Here is a 22,663-nt window from a genome sequence, read left to right as displayed (position 1 = left end):
AAACCTACGTTATCCGCCATTTTGTAGCGGCCGCCATCTTGGATTTAATATTTTATAGTATATTGTATTCTGTTTGTTGAGCCCTTTCATTTGATACCCATATTGATGGGATTGATAAAACCTACGTTATCCGCCATCTTAGATTTCAATTTTGCATAGTAAATTGTATTCTACTTGTTGAGACCTTTCATTTGATACCCATGTTGATGAGATTTATAAAACCTAAGTTATCCGCCATTTTGTAGAGGCCGCCATCTTGGATTTTAATTTTATATAGTACATTGTATTCTACTGGTTGAGAACTTTCATTTGATACCCATATTGATGGGATTGATAAAACCTACGTTATCCGCCATTTTGTAGCGGCCGCCATCTTGGATTTCAATTTTTTATAGTATATTGTATTCTGCTTGTTGAGCCCTTTCATTTGATACCCATATTGATGGGATTGATAAAATCTACGTTATCCGCCATTTTGTGCCGGCGGCCATATTGGATTTACAATGTTATTGATATTACTATATTGTATTGTCATCGGAATTAAAGGTGTATACAAAATTTCAGATTAATCGGTTGACAGGAAGAGGGTGAAATTTGAATTACTAAATTTGACCCAAGAATGAATAAATAAAACAAACGGGGTAAGCTAAATAAAACCGTTTAAAAATAGATGGCCACCGATATCGGGCACAGGGTCCAAGGTACCGGTGGTTAGGGTCCCAGCGACAGAAACCTCCTCACAATACACGCCGTATCAAGGAGTACTGCCTTCTGAATCAATCCCTTGATCCAGCCGCCCAACGAGAGCCTCCTGAGGTGTTGGTCGAGGCTCTTGGCTATTAGACCATTGGCCGTAATGACAATCGGCACAATAACAGCCGTGTCGACATCCCACATAGCGACCACCTCGGCCTCTAAGTCAAGATATTTTATTTGTTTCTCTTTCTCAGCTTTCACTAGGTTCTCGTCATGCGGGACGGTGACATCGACTATCGTCGCGCGGCGCGCTAATCGATCTATCACCACTATATCAGGCTTATTGGCTGCAATAGTCCTGTCAGTGATGATAGATCAATCCCAGTACAACGTGATATGGTCCTTTTCGAGAACTGGGTCGGGCGCATACCTGTAGTACGGTACCTCAAGATCTACAAGTTTGTATTGCAGAGCAAGCTGCTGGTGGATGATCTTGGCCACTTGGTTATGCCTGTGCAAATATTCACCGTTAGCCAAACGAGAACAACCAGATATAATGTCTGATAGACTCACCCGGATGGTGACATGCCCGACATTTGTCAACCGTCCCGTCTTTCATAATATACCTCCGGTAGTTATTCGTCAGGATAACTTCGTCCATAATTGCACATGCAAACCCTTCGGTTTCTCCAAATAGGTCACCGAAGCGTAGCCAAGCTACGGACGCATTGAAGTCTACATCGGGGCCATGAAGAGCCCCGAAGAAGCGTCCGTGTAGCTGTTTGCTCTGCCATACCCCCTTGCGATCATGGGTAGTTAGTACCACAGGTCTGCGCCAGTTCTCATTTGCCAACGATAGCGGGGTGAGTCCTTTGTCCACTGCTACCATATCACGATGCATACCCACGTCGCTTTTGAGAAGATATTCTCTGAGACTGCACACTTCACGGTTGTGGAGCGTCTTTGCATTTAAAAAGCCTCGGCCTCCACATTTCCGTGGGATGTACAGTCTCATCACCGACGATCGTGGGTGATGCATTCGTTCTGCGGTCATTATGCTAATTATTATTATTAAGTTTGTAGTACGGTTAGCTCGAAAAGCAAGTAACGGCTAATTAGTAACCAAACTAAAAGTCAATTGTAGCGCACACAGAACGAACTACTTTCTGTAGCCTTATAAAAACTAGCTTATGTGCTTAGAGCATTCTCAGGCCCTAGACTATCTGTGTTCTGTTAATAATTTCAATAGACAGACGGATAGACCGATGATGATGATGTCCTCCTAGCCGATTATCGGCTACGGCGGCTGTTCTCATGTAAGAAGATTAGCCTACTTCGCAGGACATATTATTATTGTGACCAAGCAAGTGAGCGATGATATTAAAGTAAGCATAATAATGATGAAACTATAAGGTACCTAACACACTCACAAACGCGCACCATAAAAAAACTGAAGAAAATTACAGGAAAACAGCAACACATGTCTTCATGAACGTAACATGGCATTATGATGAAGGTCGAAACGATTAGCGAAGAATATCCAACTATGGTTTATCTCTGCTAGCTCGTAACTAAACTAACATAGAAACTACACATGGTAAATATCCTAGTGTAGGAACTATTTGTTTGTTTTTCACATCGTTTTGACTGTGTAAATCTATTGTGTTTGGTTGTCTTTTAGTTTCGATGTTTGCGTGTCAAATTCTGGCAAAAACTGCTAAACAGTTCTTTAATCAATTGGGCGGAAATATTCTTCAGAGCTATATTAAAAAGGCCTTATAATTTACAATGTGGTGTCGTGAGCAAATATTTTTGACTAAACAGGAAAATTTAATTTCAGATATTTCAAACTCCTAACCTACTCGTTCCACCTCTAACTTTAATTAATTTCAGGAACTTCAAAAACTTGTTCTTAACCAACATTTCTAGAAAGCACCACTTAAGGACTTTTCTTTCTGTTTACGTCCCTTTTCAAAGCAACTCAGAGTTCTTATTTATCTTATTTTTTCAAACTTTAGCTTATTGTACCACCGTCCTTTTAGTCTGACACCAGTCACAGTCCACCAGTGACAGTCTAAATAAGAGCTGTATTGGGTTGCCCGGGTAACGGGGTTGAGGAGGTCAGATAGGCAGTCGCTCCTTGTAAAACCGGTTAGACTGGAAGCCGACCAGAACATAATTGGGAAAGGCTCGGGAGATGTTATGTGACCTTCTTAACAGTCAAAAGTCCACTACTGGACAAAGGCCTCCCCCAAAATGGGGTATTTGCCCATAGTCACCGCGCTAGGCATGCGTATTGGTGAGCGCAGTGTAGTATATTTTTAGCCTCGGAAATGCTTCCTATAGCAGTTCAATATAATTGCAAACACACACGATTCCTCCCTATGGACTTATAAACATGTGTCCTAGATTACTATGGAAACAATCAATTAGTTCCGGGAATACCCGCGGGTATAAGATAGTTTATAGCCCATAAGATTTTATTGATATAAGCTTTCCAATTATTACTGTTGGTATATGGGCGTGGATTACACGGTGAGCTGAAAAATATTTTGTTTGTAAACGGCTTTCATGTTTTTGTTTGTGTAAGTGTTTTCCTTTTTTTGCAAACCAACGTGAAACCAAAGCGTAACGTGGGCGATTTTTAAGTCTAATGAGTGTTGGACACATTTTTGTTCTGATACACACTTTTGTCTTACAAGTAAATGACACGTGAACAGCTTTGCATAAACGTACATTTAACTTGAATTTACCTCCATTAAAAAGTGAATTTGTTAATTTTCGTACAGTTTCAGAATTCTTACGCCTTAAAAAATAAAATGCTTTCAAATTGTCGACATACCTTTCAAGCAATCATACTTTACGTGGTATAAATGAAATATTATTAACCTTTTTTTTTCAAACAAATAGTTATTTTCGAAACAGACGAACGTGCTACACACCTAGAACTATACTTATCATAACACTTTTGTAATAAATACTCGTATTTTTTTGTTTCGCAAGATGGATGATGTAAGCAAGTGTAAGATAGTACACACTTACTGTCAAGGACGTACGTGAAATAAATATAAAAACGCTTCGATAGAATATTATCTATTTTCTCTTATATAAAAATATATTTGCAGACTTTGTTTTTTTTTATATTCTAAAACGATATTGGTTTCCAATTTTATACTTACTACGTAAATCTTGTTAAATATATAAATTGAAAACTATTTGCCTTTCAATTTTCATGCGGTTTCACGCTTACTGAAGTTACTAATTCGCGTACGGGCCTTCCTAAAAAATGGGCTAACATCTCCCGGGCCTTTTCCCAACTATGTTGGGGTCGGCTCCCAGTCGTTCGGCTCAAAAATGGACTATCTAATACTGAAATATTTTTTCTCAAATCACTTCAGTAGTTTCTGAGCTCGTTGAATTGCAAACAATTGTTCAGTTTTATAATATTAGTATACAAATATTTCAGAGAATTGCATACCCTGTTCCTAATAATAGATATGGTACCATTGGTAAAACTGTAAATGATTAATTTAAGTAAATCGTTTTGCAAAGTTAAATAAAGATTGAATTCAGACTGAATATTACAGAAGTCCTGAACCATGAGTTAATCAAAAAGTTAGATTGAACCAAAGAGTTGGGGCGTGATGTTAAGTCAAACTTGATACAGTTGGAACCTTGATTAATCAAAATTATGTTAACTGGGAACTATTTATGGGATTTTCGTGTTTATTGCATGCATTTTTCAACAAAAAATATAGAAGATACCTACTGTTTCTCAAAATTATGCAATTAATATAGTCAATTTTTTATTTTATTTGGGAAAACAAACGATACCACATTACATAGTTACGCAAAGGAAAGTAACAAAAAGTTGTATCAAACGGAATCAATGCAGTAACAACAACATTTTCCAGACATTAATAAACAAATATGCTATGAGAAAACCTTATTGCTAACTTAGTAATTATATTTTAACACTTTTGCAGTTTCAGACCACAATTATATATTTTTTAATTAATCAGTAAGCAGCAGTCGTATCATTTTCGAAATTATTGTCTTCTAACTTAGTGAATTTAAACAATCTAGAATTGTAAACTTTATAGTCCTTGCACAAGCACAAAGCTATCAAGCTCCAATCTGTCTGAGTACAGTATCATGTTGGACTCGGTCTAGTAACTTTACTAGTATAATTCCTCACGTTGCGTCTATTACGCCATAAACGACCAATAAAACACAGCGGTTCCCAACATTGTGGTTGGGTAGACACCATGCGCGCCGGGTGTCGCGAGATGACTCCCGGCCACCGTAGGCGTGGGTCTGTGAGCGGTGAGTTAGGGTGGCTCATCGTCTCTCTGTCTGCTTAGACGACAGACCCGTGTCGACGGCGCGCGTTGTTCCACGCGCTCCTCAAAGAGATGTCAGCAACCGCAGCGGGGCCCAGCAGGGCTAAGGCCTGCCGGGGCTGCGGGTTGTTCGAAAGAGATACCGCGGCCCTGGTACGTAAAAGGCTTATGACGGAACACGACGGTTTTTAGTCAGTAAGAGTCTGACACTCCCTCACCGCTGCTAACCCACAGCGGGAGGGGTCATTTGATGATTTTTGACGACGGAAAAAAAGGGCAATAAATGTCCTTGAAATTCATCAAAATTCTATAGTCTTACACATAGTTGTCTATACTAATCATAAAGTAAATAGCCACCTAATAGTATTCAGCTAAAGTTTGTTTATTTGCTTGATGGAACTGTTGTGAAAACTTGTAAATGGCCCTCAAGTATCATATTGTTTCTTCTAGCTGTAAGTTTTCCGAAAATAAAAATAAAAAAATAAATTGCTCGGATGTAAGAATTCTTGCAATGCTTTTATAGCCTATTTGAGAAGGGCTGCAGGCTTTTATTACTTTTATCGGGGGCGATGTCCTACTGGTCATTTATGAACCTGCGTCGGAATCTAATAAATACATAAATGGTAATAAGCAAGAAAATCTCGAATGAATTGGTACAGACAAAATTCTGGATTTTAAATCAGTCTTTGTATTATCCTGATACGACGGCGGAAGACGAAGTTACGGTCTGAGTTACAAAACAGTGGTGTGTGCAAAATTTTCCTCGAAATTGTTCAGAAGTTTTTTATTAACAATTTAAAGTACGAGGTATTATAATCACAAATCCAGTCATTTGTCAGATTGCTGCAAAATGATAGCTTTTCATCATATCATCATTTTATCCAATACACGCACGCATTTAAGTCTATTTCACCATTTCATTCAGAAAACGTAACAAATAACGAAATAAACCTACAGAACCATTAATTACATTAGTAAAGCACCAACAATGGGCCACCAACGATTGAAAGGTCCTAACCCATAAAATGTTGAGCACCACAGCTCAGCACCTATTAGCAGCATGACTCATAGTTGCTGTTTACCGGTCGTAACGCGCCATGCCACATTGTTCCACATTGTACACTTACCAACTGCTGTTAGTTAATAGTACGTTTTATATTTAGATTAACCGGTTTTGGGCGGATCTTTACTTGTACTGCAGTTTTTATTTACCATTCTGAACGACTTGTGATCGATCATCTCGAGGTTATTTATTGTTGGCTTAAACCATAAAGCGTGTGATTCTTTCTCCAATCCTGCTCTTGAAGATCTTTTATAACTTTTGTTGAATGTAAATATAAAGAAAACCAAAAAACATAACAAAATATTTTCATCATCACAGTCAATCGGGAGCTCAACCGAGTGACTGGCTACGATGGATTGCAATGCCAAGTTCTTGAGTCATTAAATGTACCACCAATTCGCTTACAATTTACTTGGAACTCAGATCCCAGTAACCGAGAATATTTCCAACTCACCGACAGCAAATTACTTTTCGTCATACGTAGCTATAGGTACTATGATAGGTCGCGGTTGATCTTCTATCAAACGATTGGCTTCGGCATCGAAACCGATTCAACCCAAATATCAAAAATAGAACAGGTGGGTCCAATCAATACAGCTCCAAGATTTCGTAGAAAAATAACAAAACCATTAGATAATTCGTATTGATAAATCTATCCATTCTCGTGACCTTTTGTCGGTATCGATTTGGCCCATGATTACGCGATTATATCTTTTATCATGCCAACAAAAAATGAATGTTTATTGTTCCAAGTCGACCCAGGAGCGATTCTTGTAAATATATTACGATTGCTTCAACCCGCATCTGGTGTTTACATCCAAAAATACACGTGTGTTTTGTTATCGCCATATAAAATGTTAGCTGCTGCAGTGTTTCGCGGGGATTCAATTGAAGTCGATGTTTCTTGACTCAGATTCTTGTAATCTTTGTCTAAAAATCTTTAAACTATTAAAATAAACGAACTGCGTTCTAGGAATTCAGTTTATGTTAGTGCTCACTCAACATTTGGTATCAAAACTTTAATTTTAGCTTTATCCTCAATTTATTTTATTTATCGGAATCTAAATGTTATTGTTCTTATGCATGTGAATTAGGACACATGTGATGGTGTTAAAACTGAAGTGAGAATAACAAATATACAAAATGACGGACAATAAGATGGACCGATTGAAAAATCGGTTCATAACGTTACAAGGGAAACTGCAGGACCGCATGGACGAATTCCAAGATCAGATGCAAAATAAAATAGAGCGCTCAAAGATATCGAAATTCATTTCACACTTATCTGAAGAAAGAAGTTCTATAGAAGACAACAATTCAATAGAAAGTGGTGACAAAAGTTCCAATGAAGGTGATGTTTTGGAAAATTCGACGATTCCTTCATTTGTCATCGATGAGCCGGTTGAAAGTCAAGACCCTAAAGATGTTTGCAAGGATTTCATTAAAATTGAACAAGGCACTGTTCTGTACAAAAGTCGTTCGGCTTGCAACCTTGCTTACGATGAGGATCTAAATATTGATAGCTCCAGTGAATCATGCTTTTCGTGTCTTTCGTCCAGTGATGAGAGAGAAAGGTAATGTGAAGGTTCAATTTTTGTTTTTGCTTCTGTAATGTCCTTGGTTATGTTTGACCTTTAGTTTCGATCAATATTCATAATGTTATTATCCAATGAGGGTTTTCTAAAATGGCGTCCACCAGGTGGCAGCACCGAGTCGTCAGGTCCAGGTAACTGTCAAAGTGCTTATCTTTACTATGAATAGTGAACGATTTTAGTGTTTTTTTTATTTTATAATTAAAGCACTGCATTATTGTTTTACTATTGAGGTTGAGTAAATAAAAAAAACTAAATCATATTGTGTTAACAAATTTTTCAACAAGCTTTTCCTTAGTACCAGTGACTTTTGCACCCTCTCTCTTAGCTCAATTTTTAGTTCGGAAACCTTATTCTGACCGTAGTCCATAATAAAATCAATAACACTTCCAATATAACAGAATTTCAATAAACAATAAGTTCGGACCCTACAATTCCATACTATTTGACAGCTGTTTGGACCTGACGCATACGAAGCGCCGCCTGGCGGCAGAAAAAGTATCGAAAACCCTCATTGATTTTGTGTTCTTTGCTCATTAGTTTTTCCTCGCCCTAAATGATGTCTTTTTAAAATCCTTTATCTCCCCACCATAAATATACGCCAGTTATCAATCCTTATTATTTTCTTTCATCACAAATAACAGGATGTTCACCAATTTCTTCAACTTTTACCAAGCTTCAATAGGATTGTATTCCAACAAAATCTTTGAAATATGATCACAGAGCTTCAGAACCTCGCCCAAGAGCTGGAAGTCTTCCACCAGCAACTACAGCATTGGATCAACCATCACCATTTCTCGCCTGTACGGATCTGATTGAGAAGTTCAGCAATCGGTTTCCTCGTCTCAAAAGTCAAGGAGATAGGATTCATAGGGTATTTTATTTTATAGAGATAGTCTTAATAGCATGAGTATTTTGTTGGCTTTTATCCATGGAGTACAAAATGACTAGCGGAGGTGCCATAACGGAAAATCACCTGAGAAAGTCGTGCGCCAAAATGCGGGTGGGCGAGGGACGGGCAACGTTACTGTATTTGCCTTTGTACGCTTTCTTCGTTCTAGACCATTTATTGTAGTCCCAAAAATCGTTGATGTCTCAAAGAACCCGAACGCCTCGTTAGTTCACTCTTAGCTGATCGTTTTGGTCCTGCCCACCGTACAAATTTGACATAGAAGTCGCCTGACCTACCTGTATTATGGCATCTCCGCTTTCCTTACTCCGTGGTTTTTAATATTTGTTTGTTGGACTAACTACTCAATGTATAAGGTTATCTTTGAGGGCCGCTTGTGATGCTTTACTAACCTTTATAACCACTAATGGGGCTGTTGGTGTTTGCTTTGTGATAATAACAATTGTATTTGAAGTGTCAACTCATCGGTACTTTGGTGATTTTGAAGTTATGGACATCGCTATCGATTGTTTTGTTATGATAATTTGTGTGCACAACCTTTTAAATGAACCGAGTTGCTTCTATGTATTTGATGACATGTTTAAATATGAACATTGTATCTAAATATGAGCCCTAACCATTTATGTACACAATGTGTGCTCATATTTTCTGGGTAACTGATAGATACATACTTAAAACAGTATTTTATGCACTAATTCCTGAACAGCATAAAAATGAGGAAAAGACGTCATACAAAAATATACTTAACCAACCGAAAAATATTATGTTATTAATTACGTTTTAATTCTACATGAACAATAAAAAAACTAAAATATATACACTATATCTAAAAGGCGTCAAAAAATTCATCCCCATCGCTGTCAACTGGGAGCGTACCCAAGAGGCTGGCAGCATTACCTCGTTGGATGGCCATGCTGATCCTTTGTCCGAGGTAATAGCCAGCCTTTTGGTCACGAGAAGCGTCAACCAGCCGCCTAGACAGGTCTTTAAATAGGGTATGCGCATTCGGACCACCATTCTACATTCAACGTAAAATATCCATAAAATTAATCTCCCTTTTTTCGTATACACCCATAAATTATGTTCAGTACCTATGTAAATATTTATTTATTTATTTATAAAAACCTTAAACTATCTTTACATGATCTTTTATCCTAATACGACAGCTAAGAACTAAACACTACTTATATGTTCCTAATTGTTCATCGTTTGTCGTGGTATAAAATTATTAGTGAAGTGTGGTGATTGGCTATGGCAGTGCTGGTAAAATATATCCGTCAGATTTCTGTGAGTACCTACAGATACTTTGAACTGTCCTTATATTATTCACTGGAAAACAATATCATTTTGAAAAATGACTCCATTGATTGATAACTAAATTACCTACCTGTAGCGAACGGACAGTGACTCTTAAGTACCTAAACGCAATATTCATGGTAGGGACATCATTTCAATCTGTATGTCCCAAATTAAACCCCCATAAGCATTTCATAACGACACAGTGATTCATAATGACGTAGATGTTCAATATAACGATGTCCTTAATTCTGAATGATTATTTGAAAAGTGAGCCTTTTCAAATTACAAAAAGCTTTTTATAAGCAGAAAGACAATTTAATTTTTACCAACATATTCATACTATATTCTGCAAGGAGTTCCTTACATCTTGTCTGCAAAAGCAAAGGACTGTAATGTGGATGTCAGTTTCAAGATTGGAATCATGAAACCGCAGCAAACGAACTCGGTGCATTCAAACAACCGTTCCATGTTCGAATAATCGATCGGAATCGGAATGGTGATTTGAAATATTCCTTTTTTGAAATCGGAGCCGTTGAGATGAACCAGAGACTCGAATCGTGTATGTTTTTTAATGCATTTGGATTAAAAAAATATTTTTAGGTGTATATGTGTAAACTTAACTTTTTTTCTACCTTGTCTTGCCCGTACACCTATTTTGTGTTATATTTTCAATCCAATTGAAATCACGTTCCGATTAAACCACCATATTTTCTTAATCTCTGAACTAATCTAATATAATAGAACTCCCTAATAAAGCAATAACACGATATGAACCAAAAAGAATTACTATTGATTGAGATAGATATCGACAAACTTCAGATAACAAACTTAGTTAACTTATATTATGATGGAAAAGTAATTAACGAACTCGTATACCTAGCTTTTGTTTTCATCGTCATTAAGCGTTCCTATCGTTTGATTGATGAGACATCGGAGCCAAGCTCATTCGACTAGAATCGAAATTATAGATCGGAATTTTGATTTATAGGTAGTAATAGTCATATAGATAACTTAATCTAGATCTTTTTGTTTACCTGGAATAAATTGGCTGATAATTCCAGTATAAGTCGAAATGGCACAATGTAATTTTCTGATTGAACTTAATAGAATCGTATGAATCGTTTATCATTGATGAAGTTTTTTAAGAATGAAATCTTAGCTACTTGAAAACACAATATCGGAACACAGATATTTTGGAGTTTGGTGAACAAATACTTAACACAAACTTAAAATAATTTCTACATTTGATAGAAACTCATAGCTCTATATCGATATCAACACTGCATTTAAAAAATAACATTGCCCGTGCATTAACCCCTGAAAAAATTATCATTATTATTTGCATTTGGATTCCATCAATCATCCTGTCATATATTGACAAAGCCTAATTGCCTACATTACTTTTGAAAGATACTTATTACGTAATCTTCTACTGGAAATGACATTTCTTCAAATTCAAATATGCAAGGCTTTTGCGGTTTAAAATTGCCAAATCGATTTATCATTCGAGTCTTAGAGGTATCAATCGAGATATTGGATATGGAACTCAAAAGAGCTAAGTGATATTTGTACAGTGAAAAGCCTTGCGAAAATTTTAAGGAGAAAGTCGGTCTTTCAATATAATTCTCAATTTGAAACTGGAATTTATAAGTACCAACTCACATAGCCAGTGTTGTCACCAAAGTTTCCATTTATGAAAATGAAATTAGAACCAGGTGCTTCTTAGCACCTGCTCACAAAAAGTTAGGGTCCTCTTTAAAAGTGAAGGTCGTCATTGAGATTATACGACTCACATTTTTTTCCATACGGCAAACCCTACCCTACTTACCAATTCAGTACTTACCAGGAATATTCAGCTCATAATATGAACGTACCTTAACGCGCCATTTTTCCTCATTTCAAGTCAGTCGCCTCCTGAGAATAATGAACTCAATTTGGGACGCCCAGACCAAATTAAGGAAAAGCGCCAACAATTTATTCTATACTTTACTCGATTAAGACTTATATAGGTCTATAGAAGGACTTTTAAGATACAGGAAATTGGTTTTGGATAAGAATGATGAGTATAATAAGAATGAAGATGGTGTTTCCTTAATATTAAGAATTGGATGAATAAAATAGCACTTGAAAAAATAACCAAATCCGATACATAATAATTTAGTTGTCTGCGCGCGACATGCGAAGATATGACTTATAAGTGTCCTTCAAGACTTTTCTGTAAATGAACTTAGGTATCTTGCACGAAGGTACAGAGTCCCGGGAAATCCTAAAATATTGGTTTCTCCAAGATACATGTTATGTTAGCGATAAGTCATATAACATATAAGGCACACAAGTTCAGATCTCTTGTTAAGTGTAACCAGCGCATACCTAACTTTAAGATCACAGTTTCCAAGAACCTCGTAAACGCCATTTGCTTAAATCTAACTAATACTTAATTTGATTTGTGTTTGTGGTAACATAAATAATACAATAGATCGACCAATGTTTATGTTGTTTCAATGTTTCTCCGACTGAAAAGGGTAAGCATGTCTGTCAGCTTTCAGACTAAACATTAACTTTTGTAAACAATTCAGAGTGATTTCGAAAAGTATACGAGGATGTTTTGTATGATTCTTAGTACTACTTAGTGTCAAAGAATAATTTATTACAATTCATTTTAAATACGATTTATCTATTTTGTAAAGCGCGTTAGAAGAATAAGAAACATTTATTTGTTTAGTAAAGTGCGCAGTGTAAAGTGCGTATACCTAATACTATTGTAAAGAATAAATTTACAATAGTATTATACGCATGTAGGGGACCGAACTAAAGGTACTAAATGAAAGTGGACTATAACACTTTATACATATATTGGTTCACTGGACAGTACAAAATGTTGGAAACTATAAGACAAGTATGCGCGCGCGTCGTCGGCTGTGTCCGGTGATGGAGTGCGGCGGTGCGGTGCGGTGCGGGCTTTACAATAGTATTTCCCAACATTTTTTTGGCGTTAAGTTAAAATTTCAAAGTCACGTTTAACAAAGAAGCTTGAATATGCTTAAATTCCATACATCTTCCAAATGGTAAGAACCCGAGAACTGACTCGGAATTAACGAAGTATGAGGAAGTTGGAACGAAGCCAAAGCGACGTTAAGTTATCCTGTCCTGAGATTGATTGTAAGATTCAGCTCACAAAACCGGCTATCCAATTGGGTTTGTCTCCAGCTATTGTGATCGATATTAAACGGAGAATACGAGAAGACATTGTACCTATTCTAGGGAAAAAATAATATTAATTAGCCAATTTTTTCTAACTTTGTAGATTTTTATGGTATCTCGGATAAATCTGTCGCTCGGCCTTGTATGTAATTTTTCCACCGGTAGCTTCCAATATTGTTTGCCTATTGGGGCAATCATTGTATTGGAGGTACGAATCAAGCGATGTCGCTCAGAGAAAAATCGAGCGTAAAATAAACACGGATAATTTTAACTTTAACTTATCATTGCTCACCACGTCTAATAAGATTTATTCTTTGCCATCCAAAAATTGCTAACCCCAGTGACATATTCACATGTTTTCTTATATTTGTTCATTATTTTCAGTATTTACTGAAGAACACGAGGCTGAGCGATGTGAACAAACGTCTGAAGGCTCAGATCTGGAGCTCGGTGGTCACCATCGTGCTGGTCGAAGCCAAGAATCTTCCCGCTATGGACCTGGACACCAGGTCTAGTGATCCTTATTGTAAGTTTAGGTGAGTAGATTTTAGATAGAGGTTTTTTTTTGGATAGCTATAAGTACAACCTATATAATAGGATTGTTTTAATCAGAGATCAGAGAATGTAGAGCATGAATGAGCCTTAATCACCACGCTTGCTCAATGCGGATTGGTGATTCCAGACATTGTAGTATAATTTTCCTCGAGATGTTTTTCTTCACCTTTAATCAGTAATTGGTGTCCATGATATAACATAGCTCTGTAAGAATCATCTATTAGACAATATACAGCGATGTTGGATTCTGTAGATAAATGGTTTAATGATGAAGTAGGTACTTATTTATCTGAACACCAGCCCGTAATAATATAAAGAGAGAAAATAAACATCTTTCTACGTCTGCCAATGTTTCAAATAAAAGAAAAGCAATCGAAAGGATGTTGCATAATTCAGAATATACGTCTTACATCTTTATGTGATTGTGAACACGTCTACGTCTTTCAGTGCATCTATGCATTTCTTAGTTCCCATCTGAAAGGTAATGCATCTCTAACAGAGTTTGTATGTATGTTCTTCTGTTTATCTTCGTGTTGTATTTGTAATGAAGATTGTTTTAAATTCAGAGTCTTGCAGTCTTGAAATTGTATTACATTCAGATTGGCAGGAGTGTTGTAAATATTTACGTGTTTAGCTTCTACGTCTACCTTTCATCTTGTATTTTTTATTTTGCAAAGGTACTTACTATTTGAACTACTAACTTCCCATACCCGGATAATATTTTCTATGACACTTTCAGATTAAGATTTCAGAGAAGATCTAGAGATTCTGAGATTAACTATACCTCACAAATTCCCTTTTTAAAATTATGAATTTTTGTTTGTTCGCAGGTTAGGTAACGAAAAATATAAAAGTAAGGTAGTATGGAAGTCATTACATCCGTCGTGGTTGGAGCAGTTTGACTTGCACTTATACGATGACCAGGAACAAATACTAGAAGTCACCGTATGGGACAAGGATAAACAGACGAAGGATGATTTTCTAGGAAAGTGAGTGGACCAGCATTATCTTTGTATAGGTTTGCCTCATTATAATCATCTCAGCGAGAGGCCATCCACTGCCGAACATCATCATCTTCCTGCCTTGTTCCCAAGTCATTTGGGGTCGGCGCAACATGTCTTTTTCTTCCGACTTCACTGCCGAACATAGGCCTATTTATCGTCGTTACTGCTTACCTACTCACAGCACTGGTCATGTGTGTTGGTGAGCGCAGTGTGGGATATATTTTAGCTATGGATGTGTTGCCGCTTAACTTCAGGCATTTAATATCCAACTTGGCGCCGTGTGGAGGTATACCACCACCAGACGCCTTAGCCCATTTCATTTGATTTCCAAAACGGCCTTCGTCAGTGAAGATAACCTTGAGTAGGTTGAATTCGCAAAAGATCAAACTAAAACACTGTTGTTAGGAATAGTAATTGAAGACCTACATGGCCACCATATTAATACCGTCATTTGAAAACATACCGTAGTTTACCTATGGCATGAATTTTTTAAACAAATATTTGAATGCTTTACGATGTTTTATCATGCAAAGATAATATGCGAATTTTACCAATAAAGCATTATAAGGAAGGAACTTGCCTACATAAAGCCCGCTTCAGGCATCCATAAGCCATTAGTAATATTTATAAGTTTCCAAATAAGGTCTTCATATTTATGATCTACCTTTTCTACGAACCCTACCCTAATAGGGCATAATGGTATATTTACCATACACTAATGAACCTCCAAATGAATTGTGTTACAGTAATTAATGGATTCTATGAGCAATTAGGTTTGTTCTATTTTGGTGAAAGTTCTACGCCCCTAAATAACCTTCGGACTAAATTAGGCTGTCATGTTTGTTTTGACGGTACATGCTTTCCAAAATGGAACCCATTATCACCAAAATTATACCTGAGTGCTTTCACACTAGGGGTTTTTGACGTACGTAATGTGTTCTCGCTTTGAATTGAAACTTTTGCGCATATGTCTACGCCAGTTTTCAGACGATATCGTTCGAAACGGCAGTTGACAGTTATTTATGCTTGTATTTACAATCCGCTATGTACGTTAAAAACTTCATACAGTATACTAGTATTATTTTCAGATGTGCAATAGACTTATCAAGACTGGAAAGAGAGAAAACGCATAATATCTGGAAGGACCTAGAAGATGGGAATGGACAAATATTTTTATTACTTACAATTAGTGGTACGACACAATCAGAAACTATTACGGACCTCAGCAGTTATAAGGAGAATCCTAGAGACCGAGAGATAATTGAAAGGCGATATGTAAGTATAAAATGTCACACATCATTATTCAGTTCAAATACAAGCTGTTGATTTGCACCCGTGCCATATTCAAGGACGTAATTATGCTAATAATTCTCGACCCAAATCAACAAAAAATTGGTACGTATATTTTTTTTTTTCGGAATTCCGTCAATGTCATCTAGCCGTATTTAAACTTAGCGCGTGTGTTTCTGGTCTTAAACCGTGCGTGCTGTGCCCTCACACAAATGCAAACACAAAGCATACGCAACGATCATTCATAAATGACAAAAGAAAACTGTGCATATTAACTATTTCCTGTCTTCTGTAATTCCAATCGATTATTTACGTATTTTGTGTCCTCCTCCTGAAATATGGCACAAATGCAAATCAACACCTTGTATTTTAAACAAGTTAAATTTATCAAACATTTCTTCTTTAATTGAGTCGCAACAGTTTCATACTCAGCCCTGAGGATGTTGTAACTGCATCATCACCAACCTTCTTCAAGAACTTGACAGTCCAAGCTATTTTATAAACACTAGATTCTTTACGAATGAAGTACCTATCATTTACTGCTGAATACTGGCACGTTATACAATTTTAAGTGTTCACACTTATTTAAATTGCTGTTACGAAAAGACTGTTTTGCAAGACTTAAAGTTAAGAAAGTTTTCGGCACTAGGGATTAAGGTCTCACGTGGTCTGAAAGTTTTGATCACTACATTTGCTTTCAATAACTTTTAATATTTCAGACATGGTACAACTTAAATGAACATTCAAGTGGTGTTGGATGGCTTTGTGTGAAAGTATACGGTGCTAAGGGTCTTGCGGCAGCAGATTTAGGGGGCAAGTCAGACCCCTTCTGTGTACTTGAGTTAGGAAATGCAAGACTACAAACACATACAGAGTACAAAACGCTAACACCGAACTGGATGAAGATATTTACTTTGTAAGTAATGATGTTAATGAGGTTGCATTTATTTTAAATAATGTAAGAACTGCTGCTACAAGCTATTATCGAAAAGTTTATCTATTAAATAAGGAACATCTTCCTCAAGCCAGATTGCATTTGGTGGGACACGGTTGTAAATTTTGGACAACAGTAAATTGAAGCGTTTTACATTTCAATAGGACTTAAATAAGTTTAGTCTCCCGGCTACAATTTAATTTGGGAATTTCACAGTCAAAGTTGCGTTTTTCATCTAGTTGTCAATGTAACCATTCTGGTAATTGTTTGTTGAAACAAAGAAGCTTATCCACCTCCCAATGAGTACTAAACATTTCATTTCTGATGGGATCCATGATTCTTATGGAGACCATATTCCGTATTTCATAATTTCATTTGAAAATATTGCTATACCTTTCAGCACAGTAAAGGATATAACTTCAATACTAGAGATAACGGTATACGATGAGGATCACGACCATAAAGTAGAATTCTTGGGCAAACTGGCTGTGCCACTGCTCAATATAAGAAATGGTGAAAAACGATGGTACGCTCTGAAGGACAAGAAAATGAGGGCGAGGGCGAAAGGAAACTATCCACAGATACTATTGGAAATGCTGGTCATTTGGAATCCGGTAAGTCACTGCCCATATTACTTGAGGTATCCTGATGGAATAAGGGTTAATTGTACCATTTAACTCTAACGACAACCACACCAACCTGATGATTTAGCGCGGCTGGTTATGGTATGGTTATCGTTGTAGTTGAATGGTGCAAACCCATCTTAAGTGCTACCTACTTGTCAAAGGAAAATAACTATTCATTGCTTGGAAAACTTTATTGTGTGATTGTTCCAAAAGTTTTACCTGTTACGAAAATATACCTACTTAGTGCTTTCCTTCATTCCCTGTTATTAATATAGGGAGCCTCTACCTACTATAGACACTGACAAAATTTAGTACACTATTCTGCTTTTAAGATTTTGTATACTTTGTGCAATACAAATATTGAATATCATTGTTCCAGTTAAAAGCAGCCATCAGAGCGGTAAATCCGAAAGAGCCAAAGTACATGCACCAAGAAGCGAAGTTTAAACGACAGCTGTTCATTAGAAACGTAATGAGGTTAAAGGCTATCATCATGTGGTTCATAGAAGTTGGCAAGATTTTACAGTGAGTAATGTAGCTACTTTATAGCATTTTGAACCTTATCTAATAGAGTCTATGTTTGAAAATTGAATAAACAACGCCGTAACAAATGCAGTACCAAGTTTATACATGGTTGATGATATAGGTTGTGAAGAAGCTACAAAAACCTTTAACATTGTTGTTGATATGGTATTGATCTATGTGAATGTGATAATGGTAGAAGACACGTGTTGGTTGAATTAGTTTTTTCAAATGTAGAATTTACAAAGCCAAAAATACGCTGAAATGCTGCAACGCCACTCAATTTTAAGGACTGTTCAGACATCATAAAATATACGCCTACGCATCAACACTTTTAGGTAGAACATAAAGTTGTATGTATTGTTTGAGTATTTCCAAGATAGAAGATACTTAAGTAAACACATTCGCCAATGGATAGATGTAATGTTAATTTCGTTGTCTTTACGGTTATGTTTCATCTTGATTGTATATTCTTTCAGAGACTGTTTTGAATGGGAATCAAGGATACGATCATTCTTAGGCCTGCTAGTATGGCTGGCGTTTTGCTACTACTATGAGATGTGGATGCTGCCATTTCTTATGTTAATGTTCTTCGGTAGAGCCTGGCTTATTTATAGACTAACTGGTGAGTTACAAGTTTCTACAAGATTATTTATTTTCTCAAGCGCTCCCAAGCAGCAAAATAGTCGAGTAACAATTTGTTTACTCAGCCTTTAATTGTATAAGAGCCGAGTAACCGTTCTTAAAACACTCATTTATTGTATAATAGCGGTAATCTCGACTATTTGGAAATATTTGCTAATGTGTGCTTTATGGACGTTGAATAAACGTTTACAGCACTATGTTTTAGCACTTTCACTCCACCTTTTAGCAGATGCTGAATTAAAGTGTTTAAAATACTCGTTACTCGATCGTTTGATATATAACAGTTGTATAATAGCTGCAGAATAGCTGATTCGCTGAATTGGGTGCTTTTATACAGCCACTACTCAGCTCTCTTTTGTGTTTCTATAAGAGCTCTATAAACGTAATCAAAATGCTTATGGCAAGATTGCTGCTGTTACTGCACACTTATAGATTAACTCGTATAAAAGCTTTTATACGATATTTACTCAGCTTAAAGTAGTATTGTAGAGTTCTGAGAAACAGTAACACCACAAGTCCGTCCATTGTGAATTTCCAAGCACGAGTCCGAGTATTTTAAGTGTTTCCGTAGACTCAAGTAACACAATAATTTACAATGTAAATGACGACGGACGACATTAAGAACTAGGGCCGAGTTATACAAGTGATGTTGGAATAAGTTCAGATATTGAATGTACTGACATCAGTTCTGATTCAGAAAGCAGTGAAAAAGACAGTGTCGAAGATAATAATTTTCAGATGAATTTAAGAGAATGGGCTCTTCAATTAAATATATCTCATGCTGCATTTAGACACCTGGCAACTGTTTTAAATAAACGCCTGCCACATGTTCTCTCTAAAGATCCACAAACCTTATTGACTGATTCTTCGGTTTGACTTATCGTTTGTGCTAAGGCCACATCCGTTACATTTATCTGATAAATGAGTTTCCTTCCAAGCGCGCCCCAATTTTTCAAAAAAAAAAATCATCTTAATTTTTTTGGTCTCGTACCAATAAGCGAACCCTAAATCCTGTTATCATGGCGATACCTTGTGCTATAAATGTGGTGACCAGCACTTTTACTCGACTTTTAATCGAATAAGTTCGCTGTAATTACAACTGGATTACCAATATGGCCACAGCGTTTAATATAATTAATTAAAATATATTTAATTTAATAAATTAGTCGTCTAAATTTAAGAAAATAGACAGCGCATGAATGTTTATGTAAAAATGCCTGTAGCATCTAAGCGTACTACGCAGGCCTGAATAGGACTGTATTTAATAAAAATGCTTCAGCAAGATTGTAAAAGTATTTGTAATCTGTCAGAACATTTTTGACGGAGAAAAATTAATAAAAAATAAAATAAAATAAAACACACACACAAAAAGGTAGGAAGGTATAAAGGTTTTAGTCCGCCACATGCCTTTGGGTTTAACAATAAAGCTTGTTGCGCATGATGTTTTGAAGTAGCTACACGAACAGTAAAAATAAACATATTGATTGCTCAAAACTTAATATAAATGTAATATATTATTTCTTTTTCTTAGCCTTTGAAATGTAGTTTACTTTACAAATAATTAGTTGAAATTTTTAATAAATTAGGTAAGAGCCGTAAGATCATTTACAGCACTTATTAGTCGAGTAAAAGCATTCTATCTGCTGTTATAGAACTAAAATGGCGAATAAAAGCAATTCGGCTTCGCTATTATAGCACAATTTACCTGTATAATAGCAAATCGATTGCGTTTATTGAACTAAATATCCTATATACGCATTTTGGTTGCTCTTAAAACACTCCTAGTGTTTTCTACCACTTTTACTCAAATCTTACAGCATGTTTTAGTTGCTTACTCAGCGCTTATTCCACTTTAATAGGACTTTAGTCTGAATAATTTGCGCCTTTTTCGCGTTGAGTAAACGTTTCGAGCACTTTTACTCGACTGTTTTTAGGACTTTTATTGAACTTAAAGGCGAAAACAGAACGTGCTCTCGACCATTATAGCACGTCTATTTGCTGCTTGGGCTGTTATGGAAAGCCTATCCATGATTTTGAAATTCAAAAGGGCATCAGTCAGTATTCATTTGTTTCTTTTTTACTTTCCTGCTTATTATTTTCTTTTTTTTTTCTTTTGTTTTTTAAGTACATTGTTTTCTTTTATTTGATTTTTAGTTAAGTTCAAAACTTTCGTGAGAGCTTTAAGAAGTGACCCGAAGGCTTATTTTTCGTATTTATTTCTAAGTAAGTCTATGAGTGTTGTGCCAGCATGATTTGTTACTGTCGTGTGTATGCCATGATGTATTTTGTACCATTAATCTGATCATTATGGTATATGGAGATGTCATTAGTTGTTATTTGCTCTTGGTTTAGGTATAGGGCTAATGGAAGTACGCTAGGCTCTTCATTTGAAGATATCTTGCTGTTCTTCTTCTCCTATATCTAAGCGTGATAAATAGCCTAGCGTTTATACCACATATAATTCTGTTTAAATCCCAATATGAAGTTTATAGTTTTAGTTTGCTTTAGCTGTCCGACTAATCTTATCATCAAAGTCAACGTCAACCTTTTATCGTCCCATAGACCTCCTCTCACACAGAAAGCCAAAACCATAGATTATGTTATCAACTTAATTGTTGACTTTTTTGCAGGAGGCAACCCTTTATTAGTACCTGTTGATGATGAGGATTTGCTGGCTGAAGAGGATGATGAAGATGAAGCAGACAAGGTACAAAAATACATCATCTATAGTTAATATTTTAAAACTAAAGTTCTTTTGTTTGTTTGAACATGCTGGAAGCATACTGGTCCCATTTGAAAAAAAAATCAGTGAGATACCTTACTAGAGTTATGCTTATGGTCTACCTTTTATTCGCTTGTTTGTTACAATTGCCTCTAGCATTCAGGTTCGGAAACCCATCCGCACTTGCAGTCCCGCTTTGAATATTTAATGTCACTATGACATCAGAGCTGCTTCGTTATTAAGTAGACTCAAATCAAGGTTACCTACCTAAGCCTAACTTGAAACTGTTAAGAAGCATGCAAAGTGCAAATCATTTATGTCTGATAATTTTCTTATTCTTGCAGGAGGAGAAGAAATCTCTGAAAGAGAGATTACAAGCAATACAAGAAGTGACACAAACTGTACAAAACGCGATCGGTTACGTCGCCGCTTTAGGAGAATCAGTTAAAAAGTAATTATCTTTCTTTATTACAGACCATTTAATTAATGATAAATGATTGCCAATTAACGAAAATAAATTACCCCAAGGGAAATCACAAATTAAATTTTCAGTGTTACCAGAACGATATTTTAAATCTACCTTTATTTTGTAAATTAAGGTAAAGTTAATGTTGTTTTTTTTTCTCTCTTTTTAGCTTGACGAACTTCACAGTGCCATATCTAAGTTATTTAGCGATAATAATGTTATTTGGAGCGATGATGGTGTTATACGTCATACCTTTGAGGTATCTGCTAATGGCGTGGGGTGAGTTGACAATGAAGCATTTCTTTGCAGAAAGATTTTCTATTGTCAAAATTTTGACCATTAAAGGTCAGGTTTAGATAAAAGTGACTTGTTTGAGCGTTTCAATTTTGAAGATTAAGGTCTGGGTTTTTACATGCCTTCTCTTTTCTTATTTCAGGTATCAATAAATTCACAAGAAAAATACTCCGGCCACACACGATACCCAATAATGAAGTTCTAGACTTATTATCGAGGGTGCCAGATGACGAAACTTTGGTAAGTATAATTTGTATGTACGACGATTTGGGCTAATTAAAGACTGTCCAATAAATAATAAATTTATGTACCTACACAAAGCCCTCATGTTCGACAGTGAATACATCGTTTTTCATAGACTAATCACTAATAATTGCACAGAAAATAATAACGACGCCACATAAGTATCTAGGAACGTGTCTTGAAGTTGAGGCACATGCCTAATCCACGTGAAACCTCGTTCTACATGTCTTATGTGCTTAATTCAGCAGAATGTTTCTA

General features: G+C 36.2%; 1 protein-coding gene across 7 annotated transcripts in view; it reads left to right on the top strand.

The window, feature by feature from the left end:
* LOC124642381 (multiple C2 and transmembrane domain-containing protein) overlaps positions 1 to 22,663 on the top strand; it is a 163,649-nt gene that overhangs the window by 137,266 nt on the left and 3,720 nt on the right. For 3 of the 7 annotated variants that reach the window (XM_047180780.1, XM_047180782.1, XM_047180781.1), the window contains 11 exons: positions 13,489 to 13,640; positions 14,490 to 14,648; positions 15,752 to 15,938; positions 16,673 to 16,869; positions 17,288 to 17,501; positions 17,893 to 18,038; positions 18,515 to 18,660; positions 21,311 to 21,387; positions 21,747 to 21,853; positions 22,038 to 22,147; positions 22,305 to 22,402. In XM_047180780.1, coding sequence (XP_047036736.1) covers positions 13,489 to 13,640; positions 14,490 to 14,648; positions 15,752 to 15,938; positions 16,673 to 16,869; positions 17,288 to 17,501; positions 17,893 to 18,038; positions 18,515 to 18,660; positions 21,311 to 21,387; positions 21,747 to 21,853; positions 22,038 to 22,147; positions 22,305 to 22,402 — 1,593 coding nt within the window. Of the gene's footprint in view, positions 1 to 7,131; positions 7,677 to 8,417; positions 8,569 to 13,488; positions 13,641 to 14,489; positions 14,649 to 15,751; positions 15,939 to 16,672; positions 16,870 to 17,287; positions 17,502 to 17,892; positions 18,039 to 18,514; positions 18,661 to 20,834; positions 20,904 to 21,310; positions 21,388 to 21,746; positions 21,854 to 22,037; positions 22,148 to 22,304; positions 22,403 to 22,663 lie in introns of all 7 variants that reach the window. The other 4 variants (XM_047180786.1, XM_047180785.1, XM_047180784.1 and 1 more) reach the window with 3 other exon arrangements.

The sequence above is a fragment of the Helicoverpa zea genome, chromosome 24 (genome assembly GCF_022581195.2).
Source record: "Helicoverpa zea isolate HzStark_Cry1AcR chromosome 24, ilHelZeax1.1, whole genome shotgun sequence".
NCBI lineage: Eukaryota > Metazoa > Arthropoda > Insecta > Lepidoptera > Noctuidae > Helicoverpa > Helicoverpa zea.
The sequence above is the reverse complement of the archived record's forward strand: the minus strand, read 5'-3'. Positions and strand labels throughout refer to the sequence as shown.